Source organism: Heterocephalus glaber, unplaced genomic scaffold (genome assembly GCF_053883595.1).
Source record: "Heterocephalus glaber isolate CG9 unplaced genomic scaffold, H.glaber_assembly_v1.0 deba00001428, whole genome shotgun sequence".
NCBI lineage: Eukaryota > Metazoa > Chordata > Mammalia > Rodentia > Bathyergidae > Heterocephalus > Heterocephalus glaber.
Window position 1 is genome coordinate 20,028,886 of NW_028258293.1, and position 26,970 is coordinate 20,055,855.

General features: G+C 34.1%; 1 protein-coding gene across 12 annotated transcripts in view; it reads left to right on the top strand.

Annotated features, from left to right (window-relative positions):
• Positions 1–26,970, top strand: part of Sbf2 (SET binding factor 2) — a 450,794-nt gene that overhangs the window by 222,594 nt on the left and 201,230 nt on the right. For 8 of the 12 annotated variants that reach the window (XM_087211302.1, XM_087211306.1, XM_087211303.1 and 5 more), the window contains 8 exons: positions 4,980–5,112; positions 6,587–6,695; positions 9,018–9,131; positions 10,389–10,457; positions 11,603–11,680; positions 12,720–12,833; positions 13,604–13,732; positions 16,613–16,711. In XM_087211302.1, the coding sequence (XP_087067428.1) occupies positions 4,980–5,112; positions 6,587–6,695; positions 9,018–9,131; positions 10,389–10,457; positions 11,603–11,680; positions 12,720–12,833; positions 13,604–13,732; positions 16,613–16,711 (845 nt within the window). The remainder of the gene's footprint in view (positions 1–4,979; positions 5,113–6,586; positions 6,696–9,017; positions 9,132–10,388; positions 10,458–11,602; positions 11,681–12,719; positions 12,834–13,603; positions 13,733–16,612; positions 16,712–26,970) is intronic. The other 4 variants (XM_087211305.1, XM_013074593.3, XM_013074594.3 and 1 more) reach the window with 1 other exon arrangement.

Sequence of the window (26,970 nt, forward strand, 5' to 3'; positions counted from 1 at the left end):
TGCATATTAGGAAAACAGAACAAGCCCAATTAAGCAACCTGATGCTGCACCTCAAGCTTCTAAAAAAAGAACAGGACAATCCCAGAGCTCATACAAGGGAGGAAATTATAAAGATCAGAGGAGAAATCAATGCAATGGAGACTAAGAGAATGATACAAAAAAATCAATGAAGCCAAGAGTTGGTTCTTCAAAAGAATCAACAAAATTGACAAACCTTTAGCCAACCTTGTCAGAAAAAGGAAACAAAGGGCCCAAATCCATGCAATTAGGAATGAAAAGGGTGAAATTGCAACAGACCCAGCAGAAATCCAGAGGATCATCAATACCTACTTCCAGAACCTATACGCCAATAAGATGGACAACACATAAGAAATGGACAGATTTCTAGATACATATGAATTACCAAAGTTGAACGAAGAAGACCTAAAAATTCTGAACAACCCAATATCAACCAATGAAATTGAAAATGTAATTAAAAACTTATCAACTAAGAAAAGCCTGGGCCCTGATGGCTTCACTGCTGAATTCTACAAGACATTTAGAGAGGAACTGGTGCCACTACTGTTTAAACTCTTCAATGAAATTGAAAGGGAAGCAATACTCCCAAATTCATTCCTGCAAGCAAGCATCACCTTGATCCCCAAAGCAGAGAAAGACCCAACTGAAAAAGAGAACTATAGGCCAGTCTCACTAATGAACATAGATGCAAAAATCCTTAATAAGATAATGGCAAACAGAATGGAGAAGATCATCAAGAAGATCATACACCCTGATCAAGTGGGATTCATCCCAGGGATGCAGGGATGGTTCAATATACGAAAATCAATCAATGTAATACACTATATCAATAGAGCCAAGGACAAAAACCATATGATTCTCTCCACAGACGCAGAAAAAGCATTTGACAAAATCCAACATGCATTTATGATAAAAACCCTACAAAAAATTGGAATAGATTGTCTCTACCTCAAACCTGATAGAAGCCATCTATGAAAAACCAACAGCCAATATCATACTAAATGGTCAGAAACTGAAATCCTTCACACTAAAATTAGGAACAAGACAAGGATGTCCACTATCACCACTCTTGTTCAATATAGTTCTGGAAACATTAGCCACGGCAATTAGACAAGAGAAAGAAAAGGAATAAAGATAGGTAATGAAGAAGTCAAATTGTCATTATTTACAGATAACATGATACTCTATATAGAAGACCCCAAGAACTCCACCAAAAGTCTTCTAGACTTAATAACCAAATTCAGTCAAGTAGCTGGTTCCAATGTCAAGACACAAAAATCAATAGCTTTCCTCTACACCAATGACAGACTCACTGAGAGAGAAATACAGCAAATAATTCCTTTCACAATAGCATCCAAAAATCTGAAACACCTAGGAATCATCCTAACAAAAGAAGTCAAAGACCTCTTCTCTGAAAACTATGGCACTCTGAAAAGAGAGATTGAAGATGCTATCAGAAAATGAACAGACATCCCCTGCTCCTGGGTAGGAAGGATTAATATAGTGAAAATGGCCATACTTCCAAAACTGCTATATAGATTTAATGCAATTCCAATTGAGATCCCGGCAGCATAGTTCATCGACCTCAAGAAAAAAATCCAAAAATTCATTTGGAGCAAGAAGAGACCCAGAATAGCAAAAGCAATTCTAGGTAACAGAGACATGGCAGGGGTTATCACAGTCCCCAACCTGCAACTCTACCACAAAGCTACTGTGATAAAAACAGCATGTTACTGGCAAAGAAACAGACTTGAGGACCAGTGGAACAGATTAGAAGATGCAGAAACAACACCAGCCACACTCAGCCATCTCATCTTCGATAAAGGAGCCAAACACCCTCACTGGAGGAAAGATAGCCTCTTTAATAAATGGTGCTGGAAAAATTGGGCTTCAACTTGCCAAAGATTAAAACTAGACCTATATCTCTCACCATGCACCAAACTAAAATCAAAATGGATTAAAGATCTAAATATTAAAATAGAAACTCTGAACCAGTTGGAACAGAGGCTAGGTAGAACCCTTGAAGACATCGGTGTAGGAAAAGATTTTATGAACAGAACCTCAGTTGCTCGTGAACCAGCACAAACAATCAACAAATGGGATCTCTTCTTATTAAAAGGCTTCTGCACAGCAAGAGAAACCACCAGCAGTGTGAAAAGACAACCCACAATGTGGGAACAAAATCTTCACCTGCTCTTCCTCAGACAAAGGTCTACTATCTCGAATCTATAAAGAACTTATAAAAGATCAGACCTCCGAAATTTAAAGACCCAATCCAAAAATGGGCACCTGAAATGAACAGACATTTCTCAGACAAAGAAGTAGAAATAGCAAATAAATACATGAAAAAATGTTCAACATCACTGGTCATTTGAGAGATGCAAATGAAAACAACGCTGAGATTCCACCTCACACCAGAAAGAATGGCTGCTATCATGAAATCACCCAATAACAAATGCTGGTGGGGCTGTGGGGAAAGAGGAACCCTGCTCCGCTGCTGGTGGGAGTGTAGACTGGTGCAACCCCTGTGGAAATCAGTATGGAGATACCTCAAAGAACTAGGACTGGAAGTCCCATTTGACCCTGCTATTCCACTGCTGGGGATATTCCCCAAAGAATTAAAAGAATCATACCACAGTGATATATGTGCACCCATGTTCATAGCAGCACAGTTTGTGATAGCTAAAACTTGGAAACAGCCCAAATGCCCATCAACTGGAGACTGGATAAAGAAAATGTGGTTTTTAAAATAAAATGGAGTACTACTCAGCCATAAAAAATGAGAAATTAGAGACATTTATAGCTAAGTGGATGCACATTGAGGCAATATTCTTAAGTGAAATAAATAGGACACACATGTATAAATACCGAATAGTTTCTCTGGTGTGAGAAATTGAAAGTGTAAATAAGGACTAAATGTATAATAGGTCATGTGAAATAGGAAGAAAAGGGGCACAGGGGAAGGAAGTGGGAGGGCTAGGGGAAAGAATAGTAGGGAATGGGATTAATGTGAGAAAATGGAAAAGTAGGAACAAAATCTTTGTAAATAGGGAGAACTGGAGGGGTTGAAGGGAGGGCTGGGCAAGGGTGAAAAATAAGAACCAAGAGAGACTATGTAAAGGTGCAAATTTCCAATGATGGAATGTCATTATATTGTATACCTAAAATGTACCAATGATTAGAATGAATAATCGATAATGCAAAATAGGAAGAAAAGGTCCAAAGGGGTAGGGGTAGTGGGAGGGGCAGGGGAAAGGAAAGAAGGGAAAGGATAAATGATGAGAAATGGAAAAAATGGAAATAAAGTCTTTGTAAATAGGGAAGGGTGGAGGGGGTGAAGGGAGGGCTAGGAATGGGGAAAAAATAAGAACCAAGATGCATTATGTAAAGGTACAATTCCCAATGAGAAATGTAATTGTGTTGTATACCTACAATGTACCAATAAAAGAGTTTACTAAAAACAACCTGGAATATATTCTGAGAAGTGCTTTGTTAGGTAATTCATTATTATGCAAACATCGTCAAATATACATATTTGCAAAAACATGAAATGTAGATGGTACAGCTCACTTCATACCTATAGTATACAGTGGAGAAAGAAAGATGAATATCCTGTTGCATCTAGGGCCACGATGTTCCAAACATCATGAGATTAAATCAAGCACAAGAGAAAATGATGTAATCAAGAGACATAGTAAATAAAGCGTGTAGAAGGTTGCTGCCAGCATAACATAGCCATATGTATATTTGTATTTATTTATATATATTTATATTATATTACTATATATATATATTTGGTCCCACTCAAAAGTGCTTTCTGAGTCACTTGGCAAATGGGTCAGAGTAAAACAGCTAAGTGAGGAATGTGTTGCCTCCAAAATCCAAATAGGCCCACTAGGCACTGTGCCTCATTTTTGGTTGTAGGGGGAACCAGATGCAGCAACTTGTCTTTCACCTTAGAAGGGATATTTTTTTTTTTTTTTTGGTACCGGTGATCGAACTCGGGTCCTTGCACTTGCACAGCAGGCGGCGAAACCACTGAGCTAAATCCCCGTGCCCAGGATATTTTTAAATTTATTTTTTATTTTTTATTTTTTTGGTACCGGGGATCAAACTCAGGACCTTGCGCTTGCGAGGCAGGCAGTGGAACCACTGAGCTAAATCCCCCGGCCCTAGAAGGGGTATTTTTAAGAAAAATACAATGAACCAACATTGATGTAAATATAATAAAAAGCCTCAAATCCGAACACATTATCAAGTAGCATTATTAAAGTCAACTTAACATTGTACAATTTTCATGTGATACATTATAAAGCCAGAATATCACATGGAAAATATTCTTTTCATAAATGAGTGTCTTATATACATATATATCAGGAATACACTCTAAAATAATAAGTATTAGTATAATACACAAGCCAGGTATATATCAATATCAAGTGTTATGTACTGTACACAATCATGTTTGCTATGTTTTCAACTGGCAGCCTAGTAGATTTGTTTATGCCAGCATCATCACGACTATGTAAGGCATTGCACAACAATTTTAGGACAGCTACAGCCTTCATTATAATCTTTTGGGACTACTGTTGTCTATGCAGTTCTTAATTGACAGAAACATCATTATGAATATCAGACAAATAAACTTTAAAGGGGAAGAAAGAAAAGTGCCACCATCTAGAACAGAACTTAAGTACAGACCTTAGAATGTAGTTGAAAAGAAGGTAATTGTATATTTCCAAGCAACAAGTATGTTCAGTGAATGTTACACTAATTTAAAGAATGAAAACAAAACTGAAAGTTTGGGAAAATGGATACCCATAGGTTATGGAGGATTATTGTTCAGCCAAATATTTTTCCTAATACTGGCTTTTTCTTTACATGTCATTCTAAGTTTATGATTGTTGGCAACACAAATACAATTAAATGCATTTGGCCCGCCTTTGCTCTTGTGTTTACAGGAATTCAGAATGTCCTCAGCCTCTTTTGTGCAGTCCTTACAGAAAATAAGGTTCTCTTCCATTCTGCAAGTTTCCAGAGACTTAGTGATGCCTGTAGAGCCCTGGAATCTTTAATGTTTCCTCTTAAATATAGGTGAGGTTGTTGATTGGTAATTTATTTATTCCCAAATTATCCATTACTTATTGATAAGTCAAAATGTCATGGCATAGTGATTTTGAACTACATAGTTTACAAAGTTATGTCACTATAAAAATTGTGATTCTTGGACTGGGGATTTAGCTCAGTGGTTCCAGCGCCTGCCTCGCAAGTGCAAGGTCCTGAGTTTGATCCCCGGTACCAAAAAAAAAAAAAAAAGTTGTGATTCTAATAAAATCTTGACTAGATTTTGAGACTTTTCCAAGTCGTCCATTTACAGAGTGTTGATTAATTCAGTGAAAATAATTTAATTTAATCTGAATAGTATTGTCAGCAACATTTAATTCTCTTTGAATACAGTTAGCAATAAAAATCTTTAGGGCTTTTATATTAAAGGATTTTTAGGAATTATAGGGATATTATAGTTCTATTAATAAAAAAGATTTGGGTATGTACTAAAGTATTTATCTATAAATGATACGGTATCTGAGGTTGTTCAAAATAATATAATAGAGAACAAAATTGGGTAGAAATATATATGTGATTATGCATTGGTAATTGTTAAAACTGAATTGGATACATGGGCCTTTATTAGGATTTTTTTTCCTTTCTCTTTAAAAATTTTTTTTAAAAATAAAAAGTGAAAAACAAAAAATCCAAGTGATTCCTGATAGTGATAAGTAGAATATTTTAATCTAATACACTGCTTAATCAATTTGAGAACTGTAACATATAGAAAATTGAACTTCATACAAACAAAATTTTAGACTACCTGTAGAATTTCTTATTAAAAAGTCTTTAAATTTTTTTATCTTTTAGATAAAATTGAATGTTCTTGGCTCTTTTTTTTGCCATTCCTATTGAATGCATACACATCACTTGCATATCATTCCTATCAAATGCATACACAACTATAAGATAATGGAACCAAATGTGGTGCACCCCTGTAATTCCAGCACCCAGGAGTCTGAGGCAGGAGGATCACAAGTTCGAGGCCAACCTGGGCAACATAGTTGAGTTCAAGGCACCTTGAACTACATAGCGAGACTCTATCTCAAAAAAAGAAAGAGAAAAGAAAATGGTATTTAAATGATTATATTATATAGAAAAATCATTGCTTAGTCTTGAGAAAGAAGGCCCCATCAGTGTTAATTTCTGATTTCAAGTTTCTACTTAAGGAGAAATACTCTCAAACTATATTAAAAGACCTAAAGAGAATGCTTAGTTTAGGGGAAGAAGAGATAAGGAAGCTACCTGAGTTCTATTTATTTTGTGTCTTGTTATGTTTGATTGTATCTTGAACATGAAAAAATATTTAATTGTTCTTTTCAAAATTTGAATATTAGCAAGCATAACAATATTATTGATAATAACATCTAAATATAATCTAAAATACATACAGCATAAAAATGAAAGTATGTTTATATTGTGGAAAAACAAATATATATGACACATTTTTTATTATTTCCAGCTATCCTTATATTCCTATTCTCCCAGCTCAGCTACTAGAAGTTCTAAGTTCTCCAACACCTTTCATTATTGGAGTACATTCTATCTTTAAAACTGATGTCCATGAACTTGTAAGTATTCATCTTTAAAATTTCCAGTTACTGAGTCTAGAAGTTTTTTGTATTTCTTTGAGTACTATAGTATTTCATCTAATTACCATTTTCAGAACTGTTGCATTTCTAATGAGGAAAACATTATTGAAAAGTCTAAATATGTTAATTTTGCTTTATAGCAAATATGAGAAATTAAAAGACTCATTAATATTTTAAAATATCCCTTTTATCATAGTGAGCTTATCTTTCTGTATTCTTTATTCTGTATATGACATAATAAGGTGAGTAATCCATGAATTAAATATTTTATTTGTACTTATCAGTGCTTAATGTATTTGTATTTGTAAGTGAGGCATGTCTTAATACTGAATGGCTAATAACTAACAAAGCAAAAAGCATCTGAAGAAGATGGAACATAAGTTTGATACGAGATCCCACCAAATATTTTTTTATTCTTAATTCCATATGAATAGAAATATTAGAGCAGGGAAAGCTAGTTCTGGAATAATGTGTTTGGCTCTGAGAATCATACTTTAAGAGGGACTTTAACAAAAAAAGCACTTCAGAGAAGGACATCCAGGATTGTCAAGAGTTTAAAAGTTATGTTCTATAATGCCCTAAGGAAATTTTCTCAGTTAATAATTGGATATTATTTGATAGCTAAAGATAAATATTTAAGTGGATGTCATAGAGAGAAAAAGGGTGAAATAGAATCAATGGGTAAAATGAGTATAAAAACAGATTTCTATTCAATATAAATGTTACCAACTATTAGAGCTATCCACCTCTTAGAATGGGTTTCCTCATGTGAGTTGAGGAATGTACTCACAAGCATTGTAAGCGGATTGTAAAGAACAGATTACATGATGATTTTCAAGCAGTACAAGAAGAATTCTTTACTGAAAAGATTAGGCTATGTGATATTTTGATCCAAAAAGACTCTAATTCTACTTCTCTTAGTTTTTCAGATGCTGTCAAAGAATTAAGCTCTATTGATACATACACAGTAATTACAGTTGTAATCAAATCAGAGGTGTCATTTAAACAGATCATAACAGATTATTAAACATCTTAATTGTAAATAGGATCTTAATTGTGTATAATATTCTTACTAACTTTACATCTTGGTATCTAGTTTCTATTTAACTTTGGCATCGCCATATAAAATTATGTAGAGGGCCGGGGATTTAGCTCAGTGGTGCTGTTGCCTGCCTTGCAGGCACAAGGTTAAGAGTTCAATCCCTGACACCGCAAATAAATAAATAAGTAAATAAATAAATAAAATTATGTAGAAATCAAACATATTCAGTAAAGCCTACTAATTAGTACTAAATAGAAGCACACTTATATGTTTGTGGATAATTTTATTACCATTAAATATAAATAGTCACTGGGGACAGGAAAAACTGAGTGTTTTTGTTTTTGTTTTTTGAACTCGGGACCTTGTGTTTACAAGGCAGGCGGTGGCACCACTGAGCTAAATCTCTGGCCCAGTTTCTTAAATTTGTAATGAATGAGAATGAATTGTAATCACATTATCAATGTAATAATTTAATCTTGCTAGTTTCTTTCATGTATTTTTTGGTTTTGGTTTTGGTTTTTTTGGTACCAGGGGTCAAACTCGGGCCCTTGCGCTTGCGCAGCAGGTGGTGAAACCACTGAGCTAAATCCCTGGCCCCATGTTTTTATTTTTAAGTATACTCTTGTGAAAAGATTAAAGATTAAGTTTTTAATGCACCTAAACAATACCTTTTTATGTACTAATTGCTTCACTTGTTAACTATTATAATAAATATTAATCTATTTAAGATGTGTCTAGATTACTGTAATAAGCACCTAAAATATAATGGCTCAGAAAAAAATGGGATTTTATATAACAGTTTTACAGCAGGCTATAGAAATATTCCATTATGTCAAACTAGGTAGTTCCATGAAATCATTTAAGGTTGAATCTTCTTTCAATCTTAAATCCCTTCAGGTGTTGTCACCATCTAAATGTTTAAGGCTAGGCTGCTACCAGTTCATAGTTTCAGCTCACAGAAAGAGGAAAGAGAACGTGGGAGAGCCTTATAATATCCCTTGTCTTGAAAGGTTGAAAGTGCACACATCACTTCTCTTCTGCTGGCAGAAACTTAGTCATATGAAATACCTAATTTCAAAGAAAACTGGGACATAAAAGGTAGCTGGCTGGGAAGCCATGAACTCAATACTGTTAGTATGGACAGCCAAGAGTTTCTTCCATAGTTGATTCTTTTCATTTTGAATTAATCAGGCCAATTTAATTTGCTTAACAACCAATGTATTTTATAAATTCTGGTTAATTTTTAATATCTCTTTCAGTTAGATGTAATCATAGCAGATTTGGATGGAGGCACTATTAAAATTCCTGAATGTATTCACCTCTCTTCCCTCCCAGAACCACTTCTACATCAGACTCAAGCAGCTCTTTCCCTGGTATGAAGAATTATTTAAAAATTATTTTCCTGATTCAGATCAGAAACTAACAATTGGAATTAAAAATTGTCAGTGTAATTAATTTTAAGTATTATGTGTTTGAAACATAAATATATTCTCTTATAGTATTGAGTAAAATTCTTTATTTACTAGGTAATTATCTAAAGGGTATACTTTGAATCCTAACTGAATATTTGTTCTCCATTTATTCCTTAATTCAGCATATTTACTCAGTAGCTGCTATATAACACATACTGTGCTAGGTATTAGAAATACACCTGCGAACATAAAATAAGAGTCTCCCTTACAAACTTTGATTCTCCCCAAAAGTCCCTGCATTTGTTCCATGGTGTCCATATTGGGATTGGTAAACAGTGTAATATTTTTGTCAGTGTTTTCACATATTACAGAAAGATTTGACTTATTGATATATTAAATGGCCAGCATTCCATGCAATCAAGTTCTAAAAATTGTGGCCTGGGTTTTTTCAGATTGAAACAAATTTAATTTGGTTAAGTTACTTTAGTTGATTTTTTAAAGCTTTATTTCACTGACAGCCCCTTAGATGCTCATTTATCCATCATCAGAAAATCAAACCTTAGAAATTCTGCATTCCTTTTTGAGATATTAGTAGAATTAAGACCTTCATATTATAATATTCCAGTTGTCTGTTTAAAAAATGTTTTTGGAGGGGTTGTTTTCCTTAAATAGAAACTGTGAAGTCTAGGACTGCCAGGAGAGGTTTTACTCTCAGAATACTTTCAGTTTTATATTAGTCTTTATGTTATTACAGTGATTATTTATTAAGGGGAGTATTTAGAGAAGACTGACTTTTCCTAATATATTTGTAATCTGGTATACAAATGATAGAATGTCTTAGTTACTTTTCTCATTGCTGAGGCAAAATACCTAACACCCAAAGTTAAAGGAGAACAGAGGTTTATTTTGGCTCACTGTTTATAAAGGTTTCTGTCCAAAGTTGGCTGGCTCCAAGGCAGGGTGGCATAACAGAGTGCCATTGCAGAGGAGAAACAGTCCATGGCATGACAGGGCAGGCAGAAGGCAGCAAAGCATCAGCAGGCACCGCAGCAGTCCCCTTTCGGTCCCTTATATTCTATCCAGGGTATATGCCCTAGGGCAGGTAGCACTCACACCCAAGGCGAGCCTTCTTGTTATCCATACCCAGAACTATGCCAAACCAATCAGTAGACTAATTTAGTAATCACACACTCTTAATCCCAACATCATACATTCTAGATCCAGCTACCTCTGAAATGCCCCACCTATGACTACATGAGGCTACATCTAGATATAAACCATAACAGAGTAAGTAATTGGGGGTAAGATACTAGGGCAGGACTTAGTATACATTCTGCTGTTTGATATTATTAAGCAAATCACATCCCATCTCTAGGCCTGTTTCCTGATCTTTATCTATAGGATGAGTGATTTATACAGAGGCAAAGAGGTGACTCTTCCTATAAGAGGCCTGGAGGTGATTTTGGTTGAAATGTGATAAATCTTTTTTTTAATTTAATGATTATGGATATATTGTAATGTATTTTTTAAATAGCACATAAAACCTATGATTTCAAAGATAGTATCATCTAAGAAAATATTAAGTTTGAAAAGCTGAGTTGATTTAAAAACAATTTAAAGAAAAATATTGACCATATAATTGTATAGATGACTTGGATATAGAAATAGCTAAAAACATAGTATCTGAGTAATTGAAAACATTTTGTTTCTAGAAATCTTATAGTGATTAAATCTTTTATATAATTACTTAATAGGGATTTTAATAATTATTAGGAATTAAGTACCAAAATTATTATATTTCATATATATTTATAGCAATTATCACATTGTATTATACTTCCCCCCTTCTGGATGCACAGTTCATAAGCTTATTCCTTTTCTCCTCAGTATCTTAATTAATTTGTTTTTAATTATTCTAAGAAACATAAAAACAAATACCTGTATCTTTTTTTAAAAAAGTCAACTGCTGGGGCCCGGGATTTAGCTCAGTGGTTCCGCCACCTACCTCACAATTGCAAGGTCCAGAGTTCAATCCCAAGTACCAAACAAAACAAAACAAAACAAGTCAACTGCTTGGACATGTGAGTCTGCCCCAGGCCAATCCTTTCCCAATGGTCATTACTGTTTTATAGTTTAGCATATATTTTTAGAGCTTTCCATTCTCAGGAATATCAGTTTTTGTGTGTGTGTGTGTGTGTGTGTTTGGGGTTTATTTTGGATTTTTCTATGACATGTTTTTTCACGAAATACTTTGTCTTGGAGATCTTTCCACAATAGTGTATAGAGCTTCCTCACCTAACTAAATTGTATTTAATGGAGGAAACTATGACATATTTTATGTACTAACATTTCAGTGTTAATGGCCCAAACAGATTAAAGAGTGGGGTTTATTGCCTTTGGGACGTCTTACATAAAAAACTTCTTTGCTTTAGATTTTACACCCAGATTTGGAAGTAGCAGATCATGCTTTTCCTCCTCCACGAACAGCTTTATCTCATTCAAAAATGCTGGTAAGAAGTTTGATATTTAAATTTGATACTTTTAAAGACAGCCATACTTTTATTTGTAGGGTTGTTAAAGAAGCTGAGTGAAGTTAGAGTTAGATGGACAGCACAGTTAAAAAGTGCCCCAAATTAGAAAGTAGAATTGTCCTTGACTCTCATATTGTGCTCAAGACACTGGCCTGCCAAAAGGAATAGTGTTAATGACTGTTGCCTGGGGAGAGAAGACTAAGTACAGGATAGAAATCTACAGCCTTGAAAACTGCCAAGTGTCAAGTCCTTGCCGGGCAGGGAATTTAAAGGAGGAATCTTGCAAAAATGGAAACAGTGAATGTTCATTGTTGGAGAGAATCAAGTTTGAGGGATGAGCAAAAAGAATTCACAAAAGGGGTGAATGTATTCCAGAGGCCCCTTTTTAATATTTCCCAATGCATTTCTTAGAGGCAAAATTTTTGACCAGTGGGACCCTCAAAGCACTGGACACCTTTGACAACTAACTTAAGTATTCTCGACCTTCATTTCCTTATCATTAAGGGATTGACTAAATAAATCTATATTTTTCCTTACAGTTTTGAAATTGTGATTTTATTAAAACTTGGATTGTCAAAAATGTTTAAGTCATGCCCTTATTAAAGTAAGAACAGATTTTTATAAGTCAGATAAACTTTGAAAGAATTTTATAAGCTTTTAAGAGCTCTTATTTTTTCTTTTATATTATTACTTTAATTCTTTTGGTGGATTAAAAAATCAAAGGACTTGGATATGTATACCCTTCTGAAACATGATAAAAGAAGAGAGACTATGCCACTTATTTTTTTCCCCAGAAGAAAACTGGACAAATTTTGTTTGGTTCAGCATGAAGTACTATTTAGCAGCCTAAGCTGTTCAACAATAAAATGGACTAGAAGCCCACCACTCAGGGATACCACAGATGAATCAAACATGTAGTAAGCAGAAACAGACAGTCTTTCTGCCCCCCCGATCTTTTAACTTGATATTTCATTTTTAAGAAATCAAATTACCAAATGTGTTTTTCTTATATTTTCAGGATAAAGAAGTCCGAGCAGTTTTCCTTAGATTGTTTGCACAGCTTTTCCAAGGATATAGATCCTGCCTACAACTTATAAGAATTCATGCAGAGCCAGTAATACATTTTCACAAAGTAAGATACAGTTCTATATTTTATACATCCAAAAAGTAGAGCCTAATTTAATAAAACTACTGCATTGTCTTTTTCAAGCTATATATTTCAACCTTAATTTTTGTGTGGTGAAGATAATAGGTTTTGTTGTTGTTGTTTTATTTTTGTGGTACTGAGGATTGTTTTGTGGTACTGGTACTGGATATTCTATCACTGAGCAACGCCTTTAGCTCCATTTTAAAAAATTTTTTTCCCTGATAATGGGAATCAAATTCAGGGCCTTATGCTTGCCAGGCAGGCACAGTGCCACTGAGCTACATCCCTGGCCCTAGCTCCATTTTAAATTATTTTTTATTATTATATTTTGAGACAGAGACTCATTAAGTTACCCAGACTTGTCTCAGACTTTTGATACCCCTGCCTCAGCCTCCCAAGTAGGCAGAATTCCAGACGGGCATCACCATACCTAATGAGTTTTTAATAATTCTATGGAACTGACAATATTTTCCTTTAGTTTGTTTTAACTTTAATAAAATTGGTTTTTCTCTTGAAGTTCAGTGTTAATTTATGATTTTTTTCTTCCTACTATATAGACAAATTCAGTTTTATTTCTAATACATGTACTATTCCAGGATATCAGGAAAAAAACCCTTTTGAGAGAAATGTACTTGATAACAATAATTGTACATAAAGGCATTTATACAGATGTCTATTACATTTTTGTTTTGATCATTCACCCATCACCAAATTATAAATAATAAATTATCATTTCACATTTTCTTTTTTTGCAGACAGCTTTCTTGGGGCAGCGTGGTTTGATTGAGAATGATTTCCTCACTAAAGTACTCAATGGAATGGCATTTGCAGGATTTGTTTCAGAAAGAGGTCCTCCCTATAGAACCTGTGATCTCTTTGATGAGGTATAGTTCTTATAAAACAAATGCATTATTTATAGGTATAATTAGAGTAGTAGTTAAAAATAGAGGCATTATTTTTAATGTTTACATAAAATCTTATAAATTAAATATAAATAATCCAAATATTTATTATTATGCTAATCAAATATAATTATAGGATGTCTCAGAAGTACATACAATTTTTAAACAATGAATTTTAAATTGATTAAAATATTTTTTAAAATATGACAGACTATATAAGTTGAACTCATTTTTAAGGTAATAATACAGTGATTCTTCTATTAATCTACTAGGGAGAAAGGTCTAATTTTGATACATAGATATATGACTTCAAATTGCAGTTACATTTAATCCATCAGTATCACAGAGCCAAAGTTTAACTTTATGGCATTCTTACTAACCAATAATCAATATTTGTCTAGCTCCCATAGGAGATATGAAATATATGGAAGACAGATTTAGTTTCTTTCATCAAGGAATTGGCCATTAAAAGGGAGATGTAAAGCCACTGTGACTCACAATAAGGATGCTTTTTTACATTTTTTTTAAAGCATCTTTGCATTTATCATTTAACTTTGTGTTTATAGCAGTGCATTTTAGGAGATAAAAAAGTGATGATTTCTCTTTGTGGAATGTATTGGAACCAGTAAATCTAAAAGTTCCTTGAAGTCTATAAAAAACACTATTAGTACCCATCCATGTTAATGGAGAATATATAGTGGTCATATTTTGGCCATATTTGGTACTGGTGATTTTATTTTATGTAGCAAAAATAGGAATCAAAGTCTTAGAGATCCTTGCTTCACAGGAGAAGGATCTTTTATTCTTTTTAATGGTAGGTAAAAATTACAGAAGAGAGGTGTGTTTTAGTTTTAAGAAGACCTGCACCAAGTGCTTTAGTTAGGTGATGGCAAACCTTTTAGAACTTTCAGTGATACAAACAGCCTGCAAGGGCACACGTGCCATGGGTTTGCCACCACTGTTTTAGTTGAAGTATATGAAATTTAGGAGTGATTATCTTGAAATGCACAGTTCTCTCTAATCAGATATTGAACATATATTTGCTGTTGCTAACTTTTTTTTTTTTTTTTTTTTTTGGTACCAGGGATCAAACTTGGGACCTTGTGCTTGTGAGGCAGGCAGTGGCACCACTGAGTTAAATCCCTGGCCCCACTAACTTTTAATATGATTGCACATTGATTATACTAGTATTTCAGCTTTTGGATTCTGAACTGATTGTTCCATAATTTCTTATGAGGTTAAATTAGATGTTCTCCAAAGTCCTTCATAGTTCTTATAGTTTGTCTCTGAAACTTTATTATTAGCAATATTAGTTTATGTCTCTTATTTCTTTTCTATTCAGTTTTTTCTCACTCATTCCTTCTGGTCGCTTTCTCATAACTAAAAAATCAGATTGATTTTTTTTTTTACAGAAAACTTGCTTCCCTCTGCCTTATTTTTGTAGGTCCTTCCATTGCTATGGAGTATCTTGCCTATACCCTTCAGCTCAACCATGAAGCTCTTATTCATGACCTTCATATTCAGACCTTATCTCACTACCTCCTTTAAAGTTTCTAAAAGTAGTTAGCTTTGGTATCTATTTGACTGTATTAAGCTTCATTTTATGTCTCTATAACTTTTTATAGGCATCTTATTTTTATTATGTGTTTATAGATAGCTATGTCCTCTAGGTTAGAAACAATGATAAAGCAAGGGGTCTAAGATTCTGATGAGATCTACCATCAGTGTTTATCTAGTTCTGTGTTCTACATATAATGGTGACATTTGGTGTCTTACTGTGTGGTTGTTAGAAAGCCAGTTAGTCATATGTACACATTAGTTCAAGGCATCAGACCTATGTAATTTCTAACTTTACTCTCTTTAGCCTATTATGTAGAAATATGCTTTTATAGGAAAATCTCATTTGTTCTTGGGAAAGGGCCACTTATTTAGGCCAGCCTACCGCACAGGGTCTTGTGGGGTGTTGAGAGGCAGCTTGCATTGTTTTTCTATCCTTGCACACTCATCCAATAGGCATCTAAGAATGAAGACAAAGTTTGCCTTTGTTTGGTAATCTCTCTGAACCCTGGCCTAAAATAGGTGAGGCCATGGTTTTATATGTCTCTGTTCCAGTGAATGTATTAGTTCCTAGAAGGAAGAATCTTTTTTTTTTTTTTTGGTACTGGGGATTGAACTCAGGACCTTTCACTTGTGAGGCAGGCGGCAGCACTGAGCTAAATCCCTGGCCCAGGAAGAATCTTTATTGTTCTTTTCTTTTTTATCTTTACTGTGTAAACCCTCCAGTTTTTCCTTTAAGGACTGTTTTCTCTATCCTAAGTATACAAACTCATATAGTTCTCCTAATTATCACTAATCAATAGGGGATGGATATACATTTATGTATATATGTATGTGTATGTATGTACATGTGTATATACACATACATATGGAGAGAGAAAAACAGAGCCTAAAGGTCATTTTGTTCTTCCATCTTATTTTAGTTTAAGTAACTTGTCCCAGATCACAGTGTCAACAGAGCTAGGATTAGAGTCTGAGCAATCTCATGTGAACATTTGGTTCATGTTTTGTGAGTTAAGGAACTTTTGGAGACTTTCTGAATTTCCTTGAGTAAGAGAATTCTCCGACTGAGGCCCAGAAATGGGGCTGTAAATCATTAAGGAGGAAACAGCAAAAATACAAGAATTCAGTAGGCCTCTGTTACCCTATAATAGGGGTGAAATTCAGTAAAAATCTGAAATATTTTCTTTTAAAATACTATATATTTTAGATGGTTTTGAGTGTGCAAATTGTATGGAATTATCATAATTTTAAAATTCAGCATATATTGATGTTGATATTTTGCCATTTGATTCTTTTTCCAAGTTGGTAGCTTTTGAAGTAGAGAGAATTAAAGTTGAAGAAAATAATCCATTGAAGATGATAAAGCACATCAGAGAACTTGCTGAGCAACTATTCAAAAATGTAAGTATATTTGTTTAAACAATTGTTAGTTTTAAAAGTGTTAAATGTTTCATTTGCAAAACTAAAAACTTCATCTTTCTAGTGATAATCTTTTTGCTTTGGATTAAAAATTGCTATATATAGTTAATATTGTATATCAGTGTAGGTCTCATTTTTCAAAATAATTTTTCTTTCAGTCACTGTATTATGAACACATTTTAGTACCAGCTTTTCCATTTATCCTTTGCCTGCATGTAATCTTCATTTGGGTCCCATTTTTTGGGGGGGGGGGGCTCATTTTTAAGACATAAGTGATTAGACACATTGAAAGTCAGAAGCATGAGACAGTGATTGTGCTAGTCTTTGTCATTGTTGATGGTTGCATAGAACCAATATGTATTATAATCTCATGAGAAATTTCTGTTCTGTTTTAATAATAAAAATATAAGTGGTTAGCACAACATGCAGACATGGCATTAAGTACAGTACTTGATGTCCATCATCTGTAATCCTTAAAAGAACAATGTAAAGTAGGTGTGTCATTATCCACATTTAACTGGGATGATTGGCTCAGGTTCAGATAACTATATTACATGATAGAAGCCAGAATTTAAATTCAGGAGTTTTCATCTAATTCCTAACCTCTGTCAGTTAATTATCTTCAATCTGAAAAATAATGATGTTTCCAGTACATGTTATGTACTGTTTTAAAACACTTTCTCACTTGACCTTGAAAATGACCCTCTGAGATGGATAGGGCTGGTGTTGAATACATAAGAAAACTGAAGATTAGAAAGTTTTTTTCTTGCCAGGTAAGAATGAGTTATTGAAAGGTTTCCAAAAAGACCAAAATATTAAATGGGAATTAGTTCATCTTGTCTGTCAAATGGGACTAATCCCTCTATTCCTGTAGTAACTGTTTCTTAGGTCATTATAAAAGTCTTCCAGAACTTCAAAGTATAATTTGCTGGGGTCGGTTTTCTGACATAGGTTTGTCTATTACATGAGTGTCCAATGTACACAAAGAACTATGCAAAGCTACTTTAAAGATCATATAGCTAGGGCCAGGGATTTAGGTCAGCGGCACAGCACCTGCATGGCAAGTACAAGGTCCTGAGTTCAATCCCCTGTGCCCAAAAAAAAAAAAAAAAATGTGTATAGCTTACACCAAACCAATACTAAACTGAAAATTGGAATAAAATGAATGCCTAGTAATTATACATTCTAAAAAGTAAGTGTGAAACTCAACCCATTTCTTTAAAAATGACACTTTGAAAGCAACTGTACTGAGGTATTGTGTTGCTATGTAAAAGACTGTATTAGATAAGAGCTCTTCAATGGGCTTTACATTTCATGAGCCCTTGTTAGACTTTTTTCACAATCTAGTTCCATTCTATTTAATTTAATTAATTCCATTCACTTAGTATGTACTTTCAAGAACCTACTATGGTAGTACAAGGCATTTTCTAGGTGCATGATTCTCCTAATATTGTTCAGAATAGGATATATATATACATAATAAATGAGAACTTGAGAATATCTCAGCGAATTGTTATTAATCTTTCTCAACTTTCCTCTAGTTCTAAATTCTGTCATTTGTGATGGTCCCAACATTCCTGAAAATGTAACTACTTTACAGAGTTAAAAACCAGAACATAAAAAAAAAACCAGAACATGATACTTGGGCTAGTCACTTTTCCCCCATTGGGGCAAATGCCTGACATGAGCAATTTAAAAGAAAGATTGGTTTATTTTGCTTTATAATTTCAGAGGGTTCAGTGGCAGCTTACTACATCACCATGGGAGTGGGATCACAGAGGATACTGTTTACTTCATGGTGATTGGGAAGCAGAGAAAGAGGAAAGGTCAGGGTCCCTATATCCTCTTCAAGGGGACACCCCCATAGATCTCATCTTCTAAAAGTTCTGCCACCTATTATAGTGCCACAAGCCTTTAACACATGGTCTTTTCAGGGACATTTTAGATCCAAATTATAGCAGTAGGAAAGTTACTCTCTTGGATCACACAGGAAGTTGGAGGGAAGATGGAGGGTTATTATGTATGCAAGGAAAATAATTGGCATGGTTCTGTTTTAAACAAGTCATGTTTTAAAAATCACATTTCTAAAATTCCCTTTTGGTAAGCAAAAGAATCAACCATATCATTTTGACTTTCCATGTTATTGGATTAGAATAGAGACCTGGTGATTCCATTCAAACATTTATGAATATTTTATTGCTCTCAAGTTTGGTATGTGTATCTAGCCTCTCTTTCACTTCCCCTTAAATTAAAAACATTTTAATTTTCCAGTTTCTTCTCACCGTTCTTTTATGCTTTTCAGTAAGGTTTCAAGAATTTGAGTAGGTCAAATTAGAACTGGATTTAGCTTCTCCGAGCTTTCTGGAGTTTCCTGAATAAGCAAAGAGTTGGTGGCTTTGGTGCAATAGAAAGGAGAAACAAAGAAGGAAAGGACAAAATCCACTAGAGACAAAGTATGTACCCATTGGCAGGATTTATACCATGATCATTGGCAACACATCTATATGCCTTTTCTTTCCATACCCAGTCTATAAGGCTAAAAAGTATAGCATTATAGTGGGCAAAGCTGCCCACTCTCATTTTCAGAATGTCTAGTGTCTACAGGAGAGCACACGTAGCAACTTACCTGATCCATCCCTATGATTCTTGATATACACTTATAAAGGAACACTAATTGCACAAAAATAAGAATATTAAAATAGACCAAGACTAAAGTTTTATAACACTTCCATTCCAGGGCACTAAGAAATCACATGGACATGCATTTTACTGTTTTACATGGTACAATTTTTAAAGTTTGTTTTGCATCTATAATAGCACATAAATATTTGCCAACCTATGTAATTTAACAATTTTATTTAGAGGACTTAGGGGCCGGGGATTTAGCTCAGTGGTTTCGCCGCCTGCTGTGCAAGCGCAAGAACCCGAGTTTGATCCCTGGCACCAAAAATAAATAAATAAATAAATAAATAAAGTTAGAGGACTTACATTTTCTTATAACTGTTTCTTTCTTTCTTTCTTTCTTTCTTTTTGCAGTTCTGGGGATCGAACTCAGGACTTTGCACTTGCGAGGCAGGTGCGGCACCACTGAGCTAAATCTCCTGACCTCTTATAGTTGTTTCTAATTGTGCCTTATGGATTTTTATTGCCAAGCATTGAACCAAATAGGTATTAAAATCCCTAATCCTTTGGAAATTAAATTCCTAAAGCTCAAACACAGGAATAGCCATTCTACATTTAATAAGGTATATCTCTGTAGAAGGTTAATATCACACCTAGTAAATTTAATCTATAATGAGGGTATTTGTACTCTTTACCAAACATGAATAAAGGGATTTTTTTCATTATAGGAAGGAAGCAAAATATTCTGATTACCTGTAGTCTTACAAAGTCAAAACATAGATATAAAACTTATTAGATTATTATGATAAGATAAAGGCTCTAATCCAAAGCTTAAACTCCTCCATCCTGATTTGTTTATTTATAAGTCAGTTTTCTTGTGATTTAACTTACCTATAGTAACATTAACCTTTTCGATGTACAGTTCTCTAGGTCTTGAGAAATCCATGATGTTGTACAACTACAAAGACCATAATAATAAGTACATAGAAACTTTCTATCACTCCAGAAATTTCTTAATGACCCTTCATAATCATATCTTCCCACCACCTCAAACATTTAGTAGCCATTGACCTGTTTTCTGTCTCTAAAGTTTTGTATTTTTTTATTTCATTATATAGATTTTTGAATTTGTCTTCATTCACTGAATGTAATGTATTTCATATTCATTCATATTCCATATATTAACTGTTTATGCCTTTTTATTGCTAAATAGTATTCTACTGTATGAATGTATCAAAGTTTTATTTATCTGATGACAAACTAAAAGACAATTTTGGCAATTATGAATGAAACCATTCTAAACATTCACCCAGGCTTTTGAGTTTTCATTTGCCTTAGATAAATGCTTAGGAATAGGATGCTGGCACATATGGTAACACAACATTTAACTTTATGAGAAACTGCAAAACTGTTTTTCCAAGTGTCCATCATTTTGCATTCCCATCAGCAGTAGAATTCCATTTGCTTCATATCTTCACCAGCATTTGGTATTATCCAGATGTTTGTTTGGTTTTTATCAAATATGTGTAACTTGTGGTGATTTAAATTTACTTTTACTTCAGCAGGTGAATGAGAATGTAGGTCTCTTAGTTCCACTCTATGCTGCCTTGGTACTTCTCACAAAAGTACTTGTCAGAATAGGAAACCTCCATCCGGAGTCATTAATTAGAGCAATGGTTCTCAACAGGGGTAGTCTTTCCCTACTCACCCCATAAAATTTGGCAGTATCTAGGGACATTTTTGCTTAGTTAATAGAGACCAGAAATGCTTTCTAAACATTATACAGTGTGTAAAACACTCCAGCCCTAACCCAGACAAATAATTATCAAGCCCAAAAGTCAATAGTGTAGAGGTTGAGAAATAAACCCTGGATTAAGGAAGTTAGCACATGAAATATGAAAGTCATCCACCAAATTTATTTATATTGAGCATGAGATAGATGTTACTTCAACTAGGTAATCATTTAAAGGCCTGTGGGTTTAGAAAATTGACGATGTTTCATTCCATCAATATTGTATACACAGCCAGGGATGTAGCTCAGTGGTCCCGCTGCCTGCCTCTCAAGCGCAAGATCCCAAGTTCGATCCCTGGTACCAAAAAAAAAATTGTATACACTGCCAGGCAACTTGAAACAAATAGAACACTATTTTGATAATGTTTGATGATTTATTCCAGGGACTCTATTATCTTCAACTATTTGAAAAGATTTGTGTAATTTACTATCTTATATAGCTCTAAGTATACTTTGTGCATGTTAAATAACTTGAAATACCTGAATTAATCTGAGAAACTTGGTAACCATTAACAAGACCGGGCTGGGGATTTAGCTCAGTGGTTTCACTGCCTGCCTTGCAAGCACAAGTTCCTGAGTTCAATCCCCAGTACCATTAACAAGATCACATTGCTTTGTCACTCACTTCTAAGACCAGTGTGTAGGAAAAAAAATTTTTTTCTTCATTGTGGCTCTTGCCTACTTTGCATTTCCAGTAGGATTTGAAGGTTTTTTTGTTTTGATTTGTTTGGCTTTTAAAGTGTATTCTTGGCCTTGCCTTCTACAAGCCATAAGCATATTCTCATTTAACCTGCCAAAGGAGAAGAGAGAAGAGTCCGTGTCTCTATAGAGTAGTTGGCATGTGTCATTTTTTCCAAAACTGACAAATTCATTGAATCTCCCATTACTGTACTATACTCTCAAATCAGGATTGAAAATCATTATCCAAATTCAAAATACATTATTTAAGATAAGACATTTTGCAAGACTTTCTTTTGTAGTTCATTTTGGTTGTCTTAGGCAAAATTATTGCCATGTTCACTGTAAGTGTTTAGTTGTCTGAACTGTTGGTTATTACTTTGAATCTGCATTTCTCTGAAATCAGAAAAAATTTGGCTGCTCCTTTATACTGTTGAAAAATAACAGATTTGCTTGTGAAATTCAACAACAAAATTGAGCTGCAGTTTTTAATGAATTCACTAACCTGCAAAGGAATCTCTCCAAACTCATTTGGAATAAAAGTAAGAGGAGATTTTTTAAAAAGAGTTTTTAGGAGTATGATGAACCCTAACCTGATGTTCCTTTCTTGCTGCTGTCTTTACAAAAGTCCTTATGGGACCACATTAGGTTTAAGGAGCCAAATGTGGTCCTTTACATTTGTTCTGTTGACCATTAGAGGGCAGCAGTGCACAGACACAGCAGCCAGGAAACCAAGTGTTAGACTTGGGAGTATGAGTCGTTTGTGAATCTTCTAAACAAAATTAAAATTATCTTAACTTAGTAAATTTAACCCATGATCTGCATTTTGGTGTAGAATTTCTATATAACTACAGATAGGCTAAACTTTTAACATTGTTTATATAAATGGTTTACAATACTTCTTATTTGTTTTTCTTTTTTTGATTTTTTGAGACAAGGTCTCACTTTGTACTTCAGTCTAGCCTTGAATTCTCAGCAATCTTCCTGCCTCAGTTTTCCTCGGTGCTGGGATTATAGGCGTCCACAATCACACCCAGCTGGGTTTACAGTGTTTCTAATTGCTTATGGGGAAATTATTAATAAATAATGGTAGCATATTTTATTTAATAAGTTATTTATAATTAAACCCTTACTGGGTACTACTACTACTACTCGTAGAAGTAGTAGTAGTAGTAGTAGTAGTAGTAGTAGTAGAATTATTACTATTATTAATAAAATATAAGTAGTGATATGGTGAAAATCTTTCCTGTAACAGCACGCAACGATCCTCACACAACCTTATGCCATAGGCACTGTGTTGTTAGCTTCAGCACATATAAGGAAACTAAAACACAAAGCAATGAGTGAATTGACATTGTACCAGCTCACATGGCTAGTAAGTGGCCAGACTGAGGTTTGAACCTAGGCATCCTGAAATCAACAAAACACAAACTATATTACTTTAGTGTACTACATCTCTCACTGAATTATCTAACCTTTCCTCTGAATTGTTATGCTACCGTACTTCTTTCTAGCACTTTTCCACATCTAATCGTTTTGTGGGTTTTTTTTTTTGGTACCGGGGATCAAACTCAGGACCTTGTGCTTGTGAGGCAGGATTTGGAACCACTGAGCTAAATCCCCAGCCACATCTAATCTTGTTTCTAAGCATTCTGTTCCATTTGTCTTTTTAATCCTTCATTAATACTACTTATACTGTATTAATTTTTAAAGATTATGTAAGGTTTGACATCTGGAAAGCTTGACACTCCCATTTATTCTTTGGAATTCAGAATTTCCTTCACTATTTTTGGACCTTTCTTCTTACCTAGAAAGTTCAGGATAAACTTGTCATATTATGTCATATTATATGACAAATTCTTAAAAGATTTTGGCTGTAAGTGTTGTGTGCAGCCTTACTTTTCTAAACTGCCTTGTCATTTTTGGAACAAGACATTGTTAAGATATCTTTTCTCCTTTTATTTTTTGTGTTTTACATTTTGTCATAATGAGTATTTGCTTCACGAGAAATATTTAAATTTTATTCTTATAAAGAAATAAATATAGGGGCCGGGGATTTAACTCAGTGGTGCTGCCACCTGCTTGCAAGCCCAAGGTCCCAAGTTCGATCCCCAGTACCAAAAAAAAAGAAAGAAAGAAGGAAAGAAAGAAAGAAAGAAAGAAAGAAAGAAAGAAAGAAGTATAAATAGAAACAGAGAGGTGAAGAATATACTTTAAATGATTCAAGCTTCAAGATGCACATGAATTACTTCTCCAGTCTGAAAAAGAAACAACCCTCTTAATATGTTTTAGATTATTGATAGTTTTAAATTTTAAGAATGTAATATATTTGGTAGGATGCATACCCAAAGAACACAGAAAAACTAACATACAATACCCTGTTTTGTCTCTGTATCTCTGTTAGGAAAACACTCTACCACTGAGCTGCACAGCTCATACTACTTTTTGCAAAAAACAATTTCAGACACCATAGACAAGTTATGTTTTTATTGATCTGAGGCAGAATTTTGTTTTTTTTAACTTACTATTTTATTTTGACTTTTATTAGTACATGTTTGTAATACACAATGATTTCATTCACTGTAGGGATATGGTACATGTCATAACGTACTTCAATTCTCTTTTTTCCCCTTCCCTTCACCTCCCTTTTATTTTTCCAGCATCAGATTCATTTATTGTTATGAGACCTTATAAAGTTAATTGTCCATATAGATTAAAAGCCAGACTAATATGCTAAAGAACGTAATAACACATGTAAGACAATTGTACTAAGTTGAGACTATCTTTTATTTATACTTTATCTATAGATTTTTTTCATATAAAAGAAACCATGTGATATTTAAGCTTGTGTGTCTTGAGTTATTTCACTTGACATTGTGGTCTCATGGTGCATCCATTTTTCCACACATGACTGAAGTTTATACTTCTTTATGGTACAGTAATACACCATTGTGTATAAATAGCACATTTTCTTTATCCATTCATCAGTTGATAGACATAGAGGCTGTTCCGAGACTTAGCTATTATGAATTGTGCTGCTATAAACATAGGTATTCATACATCATTGTGGTATGATTCTTTAGCTCTTTGTGGAAGAAACCTAAAAGGGGAATAGCTGAGGCAAATGGAATTTCTATTTTTAGTTTTTAGAGGAATCGTCATACTGATTTCCATAGTGGAATCAGTTTACAGTCCCTACAACCTCTCCAGCATTTGTTATTGGTTCATTTCTTGATGGTAGCCATTCTTTCTGGAATCTCAGTGTTGTTTTAATTTGTATTTCTCGAATGGCCAGCAATGTTGATCTGTTTTTAAGATATTTATTAGCCATTTGTATTTCTTTATTGAGAAGTGTCTATTCATTTCAGATGCCGATTTTTAATTGGGTGTTTCAGTTGGGTCTAATTTTTTTGAGTTCTTTATATTTTCTGGATATTAGTCCTTTGGGAGTAGCTGGCAAAAAATTTTTTGCATTCTATACATTGTCTCTTAATTTCCCTTACTATGCAGAAGCTTTTTAAATTGATGTGACCTCATTTGTTGATGCTTGGTATTATTTCTTGTGTAACTGGTGTTTTGTTCAGAAAGATTTTGCCAACATCTATGTCTTCAAGAGTTTTACCTATATTGTCTTTCAGCAGATTGTTTCTGTGCTCACGTTTAGATCTTCTATCCACTTTGATTTTAGTTTAGTGCATGGTGAGAGATACGAGTCTAGGTTTAATTTTCAGCATGTAGACAACCAGTTTTCCCAGCACCATTTCTTAAAGACACTTTCTTTCTCTAGGGAATGGATTTGCCCCTTTGTCAAAGATAACATAGTTGAGTGTGCCTATAGTTGTTTCTGTATCTTCTATTCTGTTCCATTGATTCACAATCTGTTTTTGTTATTGTTTTGCCAATACAGTACCATGCTGTTTTTATCACCAGAACTTTGTGGTATAACTTCAAATCTGGGACTGTAACGGTCCCTGCCTTACCTTTCTTGCCCAGAATTGCTTTTAGATCTCTTCTAGTTCAATATAAATTTTAAGAGTGCTTTCTTCAGTTCTGTAAGGAATGTTACTGGTATTTTGTTTGGGTTTACATTAAATATATGTAACAGTTTTGGAAGTATGGCCATTTTGACTATATTGATTCTGTGTATCCAAGAACAGGGGGTATCTTTCCATTGTCTGATATCCTCTTCAAATCTCTTTTTTCAGAATATGATAATTTTTATTGTGGAGGTCTTTCCCTTCCTTGGTTAGATGGATTCCTAAGTATTTCTTTTTTCTGGATGCTATTGTGAAAGGTATTATTTCCCTAATTTCCCTCTCAGTGTGTTTGTTATTGGTGTACAGGAATGCTGTTGATCTTTGAGTGTTGATTTTGTTTCCTGCTGTGCTACTGAATTTGGAATTTTGGAACAGTTTTTTCAGTATATGCTTTAGAACAAGTGTCCAATTAGAGTTGACATAAGAATTATTTTTCCCTGTCTTTGCTAGTGATATGGGGGGAAACACAAACCATGTATGAGGGCTTCTTTGGCAAGAACAATTTTTGAAAACCTGATTTCACCTCAGAAGCCTGGTAAGATAAACCTCAGTATATATCTTAGGGACACTTATTTGTCCAGCATCACATTGATGAGTAGAACTAGAACAAGAACCAGAACCCAGGGTTTTTAATATTTAAAGCAGTCTTATTTCCATCAAATTGCTGAGATACTTTAATTATATCGTATGTTTTAGCCTAGCTTTCTTTTGCTAGGCCACATAACTAAAAAACTTTGGGGAAGCGGTTGTAATAGTTGATGACAGTTGGACATTTTTAACTGCCAGGAGGATATGTGGGGTAGTACTGAGTTTAATGTATTCCAGAAGTAACATAGATTCAGTGGGAATAAGGAATTTTCTGGTTGTAAAAGATATCAATGTTAGAATTGGTCTAAGAATGTAAAGAAGCTTTCTCTAGAAAAAATTATAGAAGAAATGTATTCCACTCTACCTATAGTATTTGAAATATAATCCTACTTAATGAGGTACCAGGTAAAAGTTCATGCCAGCCCTAAGAGTCTTTAAAAGTATTAACTGATAAGCGTTGGAGTTTACATCAGTGGTAGCATGTATGAGGTCCTGGATTCAATTCTCAGCACCAAAATAAATAA